General features: G+C 46.2%; 2 protein-coding genes across 3 annotated transcripts; one reads left to right on the top strand and one right to left on the bottom strand.

The window, feature by feature from the left end:
* Positions 1-6: 6 nt before the first annotated feature.
* Positions 7-3,214, bottom strand: LOC120692008 (argininosuccinate lyase, chloroplastic-like; the record flags this gene model as incomplete). The annotated part of the gene is made up of 5 exons (XM_039975223.1): positions 2,863-3,214; positions 2,159-2,422; positions 1,636-1,752; positions 755-903; positions 7-250 (listed from the first exon to the last, which is right to left on the bottom strand). Coding segments are annotated over exons 1-5 (1,080 nt in total), but the record flags the coding sequence as incomplete, so codon positions are not given.
* A 4,802-nt stretch (positions 3,215-8,016) lies between these two features.
* On the top strand, positions 8,017-9,358 carry LOC120687298 (universal stress protein A-like protein). 2 transcript variants are annotated; one of them, XM_039969282.1, is made up of 4 exons: positions 8,017-8,388; positions 8,501-8,616; positions 8,728-8,870; positions 8,998-9,358. In XM_039969282.1, the coding sequence occupies exons 1-4, from the start codon at positions 8,205-8,207 to the stop codon at positions 9,068-9,070; spliced, it is 516 nt and encodes a 171-aa protein (XP_039825216.1). In that variant the 5' UTR covers positions 8,017-8,204; the 3' UTR covers positions 9,071-9,358. The 2 variants fall into 2 exon arrangements, with proteins under 2 accessions (XP_039825216.1, XP_039825217.1); XM_039969283.1 differs by having other exon boundaries at positions 8,019-8,388; positions 8,510-8,616.
* Positions 9,359-9,828: the final 470 nt, after the last annotated feature.

Here is a 9,828-nt window from a genome sequence, read left to right as displayed (position 1 = left end):
GATTAGAACAGTCACGAGATCTCCAACAACCCTAGCAGACTTCCCACGAACAAGCTCCATTGGATCCGGATTTTTCTTCTGTGGCATAATGCTGCTTCCTGTTGAAACTTTGTCACTTGGTGTCAGGAACCCAAACTCCTCTGATGCCCAAAGAACCCATTCTTCACCAATTCGAGAAAGATGCACAGCAGCGATTGAATTGGCAGCAAGAAACTCCAATACGAAGTCACGGTCTGATACTGCATCAATGCTGTTGACCAAAAAACTTTCAGTTTAAGTGAGAACTGCTCAAAATTGAAAATGAATAATTTGCCATTCACTGTGTTTCTAGCCTAACAAGTGTGTACATACAAGAGCGTGACCAACAATTCTTGGCGGTGCAGGTCACAAAAATATGCCAGCTATATAAACCAGTTAAACAACCATTTCTGCTTCTGCACGATATTAAGGTGTTTGTGAAAGGAAGAAGATGAAGAGAATCAGATAATTAGGTCTAACATTTTCATATAGCTTTATTTCAGTGTAAAAAGAAAAAGATGAAAAGAATATTGAGTATTTTATGAATTTCACAAGACAAGACTCAAGCCAGGGATTGCAGCAGATGTAAATTATTTAGAGCTTCAAGTTTTTTTTAATTTAATAAAATAACTCTAGCTTGATCATCATTGAAGGCAAGTAATATAATAGAATAGAATTATAGAAAGCCATGCTTGGAGCCTTGAAATGATACTAACACAAGAAACCAACAACTTGCCTGTTCTTCATCGGAGCTGTAAACTTCAAATCTTTAGCGGTCTGAAACCTGTCAATGGGAAGTCCGGTTCCAGCCAAAGCACAAGCACCAAGAGGGCAGACATTCACTCTCTCCCTGCAGTTGGCCAGCCGACCAGCATCACGCTCCAGCTGTACAAATTATAATCAGAAATACTGTCAAGTTAACCAGAATTTCAATTCTTGTTTATCCTAAAAGATTGTCAGTAAAGTGTCTGGAGCCCTATTATTTGAACAGACATGCCACAGATGTGGTAAACTGTAAGCTATGTATCGTGATTCAAGTGGGCCTGGTATGACATCTATATGGTGCATTATTGCATACAGCTCAAGTTCGGCAGATTATACATTGAAGGATATATGATACAAGAAAATGAAAAATCTAAACATGGTCAAGTTAACATAAAAAATATCAGAACTTCCCGACAACCTCGGTATCATTTGGAACACCATATGCAATTATTCAACTTTTGGTGTTGCATTGAGATGTCTACAGCATAGATAGAGGTTCCAAATAATCCTAAAAACACAGAATGTTCTATTTATGCCCAGCAATTCCGCATATGTTCACGTTTATAACCAAAAACTGAAATTGGGCTACCACCAATAATCATGAACATTAAACAGATTTTCTCTTTAACTTTGCTTAGATAAAAACACACTAGTTTCAAATAAAAAAAACACACTAGTTTGATCATTCAAAAATTTATTTGCACAATACCCACAAAGATCAACTAAGGGAATAGATGATCAATGACACATGACACTCAAATTCATAAACTAAAATTCTTGCCTTCCCAAGCTCGAAAGTAAATTGAAATTACAATGTTGCAAGATGTCACGAAGGCAAGAAATGGAAATCACCTGTTCAACATATGATAAGAGAAGATGGGGCAGCAAAACAGGCTGTGCCCTTTGCAGATGAGTATAACCAGGGACTATCAAGTCAACATATTTTGAAGCTAATGTAACCAAAGACAGCTGAAACGTCAAGAATCATGCTAATATTAGAAAGTTGAAACTTTCACCCTGAAATAAAGTTTGTGAAAATAGTAGAAATCATGTGTTAGCATTTACAAAGTGGAATTTCAAAGAGAGTACGCATAACCTGCAATCATGTACTGGATCAAATTTTCTTAACGTTGTGTACAAAAACAGAAGTTTTGGACTAAAGTTGCTGCCATAAGTTGTGAATTAAATGATGAATCAATAAAACAAAGTTTTGAAACTTCCACAGATAAGCTTTCTTAATCGTTGGAATGGTTGTGTGTCAATAGAGCACAAAACTGAGAAGTGTTGCACCAGCAAGCAGAAAAGGTAGCCAAGAAATACACACATGATTATAGTATGAAATCATAACCATTACAGAGTATATTCAGAAGCAAACCTGAAACTGCTTGATACGAATCAAAATCTTATCGATAGCATCACGGCACCATAGCCTTAGATCCGTCACAATTTGGTCATTGCGGCTCCTAGCAGTGTGCAGCTTCTTCGCTGGCTCACCAACCCTCTCAATCAGAGCTGCTTCAATGTTCATATGCACATCCTCCCGATCCTTTCTCCACTCAAACTTGCCTTCTTGAATAAGCGTCTCAATCTGATCGAGACCCTCTAAGATGATATCCCTATCGCCAGCAGTTATCAAACCCTGCATTGCACATGATTCAGCATTCATACTCAAACATAGTGATCATTCACTATAAGAAGCGTCCAGCGAGGCCAAATGTTAGAGCGTTTCAGCAAATATGACGAACAACACTGCTGGAAAAGTGGAAAACCCCAGAGTGCACGCAGACTAAACCTAACCAATGCTACTTTACAGGAAGCTAGCGGTTTCGAACTTCTGTGTGTCGCACCACAAGCATAACAAGTAAGCAGGCATTTTCTCGAACACAAAGCTGACCCCAGTGATTACCAGAGGATTGACCCCGGATCAACAACCCCCAAACTGACTCGCAGCAGCTCCATCCAGACAATAAGGCTAATAATCTGCCCAACATCATCTAGGCCGTCAAACCACACTGCACGACTACCACGAACAGCGAGGATGCAGTTGCTTCAGCAGAACGCGCATATTGTAAGTAGTACCTGGGAGGCGAGCATGGTGGCATGAGCCTTGCTGCCCATGATGTCGTACTTGTAGAGCTGCCAGTCGTAGGAGATGGACTCCGTGAAGCGCTCCACGGCGTCCGTGACGCCCTCCTCGAAGCGCCCGCCCCAAAGCTTCATCTCCTTCTCGTCGCCATCCGACTTCGCCATCGGAGTGGAGGCGGCCGCGACGGAAGGAAACGCGGCACCGCGGCCCCGGAGGGCAACGCGACCTGGGGCGGCGAGGCGGCCGCTGGGGAGGGAGACGGGTGCCCGGAAGATTAGGGATTGGGAGGTGAAGGCCATGGGCTGCGTTGCGCCGTTGCTTGACGCGGCGGGGTGGTCGGGTTGGTGGGGGGTGGGTGGGTTACAGGCTTACAGGGGCCTTGTTTGCTTTCAAAGCGCTAGCGCTACAAAAGAATTTCGCATGCATGGTGTGCTAAATAAAATTTATTTATAAAATATTTTCAGAGATGAGTGTAACTTTTCGCGACGAATCTAATGATGGTAATTAATTGATGATTTGCTACAGTGATGCTACAATACCCATCATCTAATCGCGCGGTCGCAGGCCTCATTAGATTCTTCAGGGTCACTAGCGCGGAGTTCTGGAGTTGTTTTTGTAAACTGGCTTTATTTGACATCGTAATTAACGGTCAAAGTGTCATTATTCACTAGCGCACTACAAAACCAAACGGAGCCAGAGTTTAGGTGATTGTGTTGCGGAGAACTGTCACAGCTCACAGCAGAAGTACGGGGACTATTAGTAGGGAGTCAAATCGAATGATTATTCTTCTTCTTTCAAATTCAAAAACTGGGCAGATGATTTCGACGGTCAAAGTTATGGAATACTATGACGAAACGAACGAGTGGCGGCTATGCATTGTACAAATCAATGGAACGGGCTTACCTCAAAGGTTGTTATAAGTCCGGAGATAGCCGGATCAAGAGTTGCAAGGAAGAGACTCCTAGAAGGAGTAGGTGACCTGAGTCCTAGTAATAATAGTAGTAGTAGGTTACACGAGTCCTAGATGTAGTACATGTATATTTCTACTGTCTACATGCATAACCATATTCACCAAATGAGATACCCTTTTCTCTATATGATTCAGTTGTATTTAGTTTTTTCATGTTGTATTATCTTAGTCCCTTTGATTTGAATACTTTTTGTTTGGTTTTAGAACTTTTCCAGATGTACACAAGGTCATTTTACTAGTTTTTCATCTTTGTAAATAACTTAAAAACAATGAACCTGGTAAAGTGGTACAGTAGTGATCTTACAACTTGTTTTGAATGTTACTAATGAGTAGCATAAATGGAACCCTGTTTCGAATGTTACTATTGAGTAGCACAAATATATAGCCATCTGTTTGCCACATTATCGTGGGCTTCCATACCACTAACGCATTTTAGTCATGCAATTCACTTAAGTTTTCTCAATTTTTTCTATTTCAATAACAGTGGGCACTAAATATTTATCTACAGAGGTAGGTTCACTTAATTATGTTGTATAAGGAATTTTCTTTAAAATAAAAAAATAATTACACTGGTTGGTTTTGGCGGTACGATGATCCTTAACTTCATAGCAACAAGCGAAAGAAATTATACTTCATCATCTTAATTGTTTGAAGCCTGCCGACCTTTTATTCGCAATGAAGAGCTTCTACTCCAACTATAACTATATCCTCAATCAAAAGTTAGGCTTGGTCGGGAACAGAGGATGATCGAAGAAGAGCATAGTTTGGGAATATGGTCCACTAAGAAGGACACGTAGTGGGCATGCATTCGCGTTTAGCGCAGGTATTATGATAGGCGACTAGCCGGCTCATACCTACGTGGAGGAGAGAGAAATGAAGAGAAGTGAACATGCAGGTTGCGACGCGCCCACTGCGACCAACGAAGAAGCCCTGCGCCTGCTACTATTGGCTGAGCAGCGAGCCACGCATTAAATAGCAGCGGAGCCCGCCACCATCACGCACGCGTCTCCACCAGCCGCTGTCGAGCATCCGGCGAGACTATTAAACTTGCTCTTAGTTGAAATGAACATGTAGAGTCCACTTAGTTTTTGGGCCGGTCCTTCCCTGCTTGGGTTTAAATTAATAAAATTCGTTCAAGGACACTAATTTCTTGGCGCGTTAGGGTGCGAGAGTGAGCATCTCGTAGACTCGCAAGCGAGAAACGACACTCTACCTCATCGTGTCAACAACGAGGAGTATAAAGAAAGGAAACGGGCATGAGATATGAGCAGCTTGTTATGGAGTTCAATCGTTAGGTTGGACTAAAATGCTCGATTGCTGGCTAAGGTACAAGAAAAATGCGAGAACGAGTTTGAGTAATCACGATCGGAGAAGCAATTCAGTTCCACCTGAACCAACGTCAATGAGCTCGAAGAGCTTACCGTCTCGGCGAGCATGGTCGCGTGAACGCGGCTGCACGCGACGTCGTGCGCCCACAGCTCCTCAGCCTCCGCCGCCACAAGAGGCCGGGCGAAGCGCTCCCCTGCGCGGGGCTTGCCGTTGAGCCACAGCTTCGGGACCTCCTGAACCTCCACCACCTCCGCTTCCCTCTCCACCACCGTCCGTTTCGCCGGCGGTGGCTCGTTCTCGTTGACGTACTCCAGCGATGACTTCACCGACGACTCCGCCGAGCCGTCCGTTGAGCTGCCAACCATCTCGATGAGGCTCAGTTCGTGCGCCGACAGCCGCTCGCCCGTCGCCACCTCCACGATCTCCAGCCCCTCCGCATGCTTCGGCTGCTGCATCTGCGGCGCGAACGGCGACGGCGGCGAGTCCGTCGGCTGCTTGCCCGGCCTCGGTGTGGCCGGTTGCCGGCCAGGCGGCGCCGGCGAGTTGATGGTGCTGCCGTTCTCGGTAGGGGCGGGCGAAGGTGGCTGCGTCATCGACCGGATCGGAGCTTGCGTCGTCTTCTCCGGCGGCGAGGGGGAGCCTGGCGGGTGCGTCAGCAAAGAGGACGCCGGCGTGAGCGCCGCGCGCGGGGCGTTCGCGCTCGCAGTGGCCGCCGCGGCCCTGGCCTGCTTCCGCTCCTTCTTCTTCTTCTTCCTACTACGGAAGCAGGAGCCGAAGGACGGCATGCGCGGCTTCCTGTGCTTCTTTTTCTTGCGTTCGGCGCCGCCGCCGCCGCCGCCGAAGCCGCCCTGGTTCGGCATGGCGTACACGAAGAAGGACGGCTCCTCCTCCTGGCCTTGCTGCAGCTGGACGGCGCCTGCCGCCGGCGCGTCACGGACCCTGGACGGCGTCCGCTGCCGATGCTTGCCGCGGCTGCGGCTGCGGCCGCGGCGGCCGGGGCACCGGAAGAGCGACCTGAGCGGGTTGAAGGAGCAGCACGGCGTGCCGCGCTCCCCTTTGCCTCCGCCTAAGCACTTGCACCGCGTCCGGCGGTGCGACGATGACCGGCCGCGAGGGGTTGCCGACATGGGTGCTGGCTGGACGGGACTGGCCGGGTGTTGGGCGTCCACGTCGTCGTCCGGCGACCGGAACAGTGGCCTGGAGTTGCCCTGCGCCCCCGGTGGTGTTCGTGGAGTTGCAGGTTTGAGGCGGATTTCTGTTACGCGTGCACGGTTTACGTCATTACGTGCGGAGCACTATGGCGCTGATCATGGCCGTTGTGTGGTGAGCTCGTTTGCGAACGTGGCACTTCGTTTGGCAGCACGATGGTGATTAATTACGTTGATTGGTGGCGCGGCCGGTTTTATTTGAGATCAGAGAGTGTCCGTGTTCTCAGTTTTTTTATATGACACTGCCGTATGAATTAAAATGTGGAAAAAGTCTACTTTCCCTCCCTCAACTATCGCAAAAGTCTGAATTTCATCCATCAACTACCAACTATGAAAACTGTTTGTTTTACCTCCCTCGGCGGTTTTACAAGTAGTTTTTGCATTTTTGTCATAGATTTCTTGTTCTTATCTCTTTTTTCACTTGATTGATCTAGCAAACATGGATAAAAAATCACGAAAATTGACATTGTGACAGAGGGGAGTACAGAGAACTTTCAAAACCTTTTGAAGTTGAAACTCAAAAAAGAAATTGAAGAAAGAAAGAATTCAAACTTCATTGAATTATTAAAGCATCAGATGAGCTCCATCTTTGATAAAATTTGAACAATGTGATACATATTAGAGGTGCATCATTAGGGAATTTTTATATGTATAGGTTCTATAGCAAAATTTTAAGTTTCTTAGGAAGGATCAAATTTGAGCGAAATTTGATCCTTTTTTATTTATTTTCACATAATTTAAAATCTCTCAAGCATTATATATCTAATTTATAAATATGAAATTTCTTGAGTATATTTTAAATTATGTGAAAATAAATTAAAAGATAAAATTTGGCTCAAATTTGACCCTTCGTTATAAACTTCAGATTTTGCTATGGAACCTATACTCATAAAAAACCCCTAATGATGTACCTCTAATATGTGTTACACAGTTCAAACTTTGTCAAAGATGCAGCTCATCTTGATGCCTTTCAATGAAGTTTCAACTCTTTCTTTGTTAAAAATTTTAAGTTTCAAATTTCTTAAGTTTAAACTTCACATATTTACAAAATTGGGTTTTTTGTACTCTCCTTTACTACTATGACAATTTTCATGATTTTTGAACCACGTTTGCTACCTCAATTGAGTGAAAAAGGAGAGAAGGGAGAAAAATCTATAAAAAAAAATAATGTGAAGTAGTATGCGCATTCGCAAACTATCAAAACCGAGTATAGATCTCCTCCAACTATCAAAACCGAGTATAGATCTCCTCCAACTATCAAAACCGCTATAGTTGAGGGAGGGAAAGTAGACTTTTTTTTCTTCTTAAAATGTGCCATGACTGTGATCAAAATGCAGCCTTTGTGCGACAGGCTGACCCCTATTGGGCTAACGGGGAACCGGACAAGCCCTTTGTGTTCGGGCTCAGAGCCTCAGACTGCAAGCTGGGCTAGGCTTGTTCTTATCTCCTGAAAGCTCATGCAATTCGGCCCATTTGAAACCGCAGCCGGCCTGCGGATTAAACAAAACACGTTCGGTCCCGCATGTCGGCTAGCCCAGTAGTACTCGCATTCGCAAACCCAGGCGCGGCCGGGAAAACCACGGCAAATCTAACCCGGCGCTGCGCGAGATCCGCCGGCCAGACGCCCAAAGAGGCAAAGATACCGCGGAACCCAGCCACCGTTACGCAAACCACGAGCTACGCCTCCGCCTTCCGATAAAGATCGGCCCCTGAAACCTCTCGCCCGTCCACATCCACGAGTCGGAGGAGCTTCTAGGGACCAGTGACTGACTGCTCGCTCGAGATCGATTGGACCGCGTGAGCGTGACACGTGCGCAGCGAGATAAGCATGGGCGGCGAGGCGGCGGCGGAGCAGGGGCGGCGCATCCTGGTGGCGGTGGACGAGGGCGACGAGAGCGTGCAGGCGCTGCGCTGGTGCCTCGGCACCTTCGCCGCGGCGGCGCGCGGGGACACCGTCATCCTGCTCTACGTCCGCCCGGCGCCGCCCACCTACTCCGTGCTCGACGCCTCCGGTAAGCGCCACCTCTCTGCTTTCTTCCAGCGACCATGGCCGGCTTGCTGGGCTCCGTCTCAGTTACGGCAACGAGAGCTAATAGCCATTCGCTAACAGTCCTGTGCTGCAAGCCGCGGTAGGCTACCTGTTCTCGGAGGAGGTGACCGCCGCCATCGACAGGTACAGCCGGGAGGTGGCGGACTCCGTGGTGGAGAAGGCGCAGAAGCTCTGCACGCTCTACGCCAAGGTGCTCAAACTAGAGATGCAAATCGCAAACATTTCAGCCCTGCTAAATATAGCGTTCAGCAACCAGATTTCGTTTCTGACTGCTGATGGGATGGCGATTTGGTGGCTGCAGGAGAAGGGTGAGGGTGACCACGAGATGAAGGTCGAGGTGAAGGTGGCCGTCGGGGACGCCAGGACCGTCATCTGCCAGATGGCGGACAAGCTCGGGGCCGACCTCCTCGTCATGGGGAGCCATGGCTACGGCTTCTTCAAGAGGTACCCAACTGTGACTTGTGGCGCCTGCCACTCGAGCGCAGTGAATCAACTGCTACCTGCATGCTTTTTTTGCTTGCACTTTTGGATGGTGATTGATTGTGTAGAGGAATGGCCGTTGCTTCTGCAGGGCTCTGCTCGGAAGTGTAAGTGATTACTGCCTCAGGAACGCGAGCTGTCCCGTCCTCATCGTCAAGTCTTAATCCGAACCTAGTCGAGTGTTTAAGAATGGATCAGACATGATGCTCCTTGCCAAGCTTTGCGCCTGCAATTCCACTTTCCCCAGTTTTTGTTGTCCCGAATTTTGTGAGTTAGCTTTGCCTACGTCAAATGTATTTTGCCAGAGGCGCATATGTGTAGTGGTAACTGAAGTTTACCCAGCAGCAACCTGTATGTATATAGTACTAATACGACCTATGTAATGGTTGAAATGGGCTCAAGGTCTATCCTTCTTGGGCTGGAAGGCCAAGATTTGACCCTTTTAAAGTTTACTTTCCCTCCCCCAACTATCGTAATACTTAAACTTAAAATTTTCTATATATAGAACCTATATATAAACATAGAAATTTTCTAATGATGCACCTTCAATATATATCACACACTTTAAATTTGTCAAAGATGGAGCTCATCTTAATGCTCAAAAATCCAATGAAGTTTGAACTCTTTCTTTCTTCAAAATTTCAAATATCATTTTTTTAGTTTTAACTTCAAAAGGTTGTGAAATTGGCTTCTCCGTACTCTCCTCTACCTCTATACCATTTTTCATGATTTTTTATCCACGTTTGCTACCACAATTGAGTGAAAAAAGAGATAAGAAAGAACAATCTATGAAAAAAAATGCAAAAACTTCTTTCAAAACCGCTAAGGTAAAACAAATAGTTTTGATAGTCAGGAAAGATTAGATATCCGGTTTTGTAGTTAAGGGATGATTTTTCAGACTTTTGCGATAGTTGAGGGAGTG

This window comes from Panicum virgatum, chromosome 9N (genome assembly GCF_016808335.1).
Source record: "Panicum virgatum strain AP13 chromosome 9N, P.virgatum_v5, whole genome shotgun sequence".
In the NCBI taxonomy this organism is placed as follows: domain Eukaryota; kingdom Viridiplantae; phylum Streptophyta; class Magnoliopsida; order Poales; family Poaceae; genus Panicum; species Panicum virgatum.
Note: the sequence above shows the minus strand (reverse complement) of the source record. Positions and strands in the feature narration are given on the sequence as shown.

Bases quoted from the DNA above. Each gene is read 5' to 3' on its own strand.
- LOC120687298 (XM_039969282.1), top strand. From the start codon at position 8,205: ATGGGCGGCGAGGCGGCGGCGGAGCAGGGGCGGCGCATCCTGGTGGCG. The intron at 8,389-8,500 runs GTAAGCGCCACC...CTGTGCTGCAAG, and splicing joins CTCCGTGCTCGACGCCTCCG to CCGCGGTAGGCTACCTGTTC. The intron at 8,617-8,727 runs GTGCTCAAACTA...TGGTGGCTGCAG, and splicing joins TCTGCACGCTCTACGCCAAG to GAGAAGGGTGAGGGTGACCA.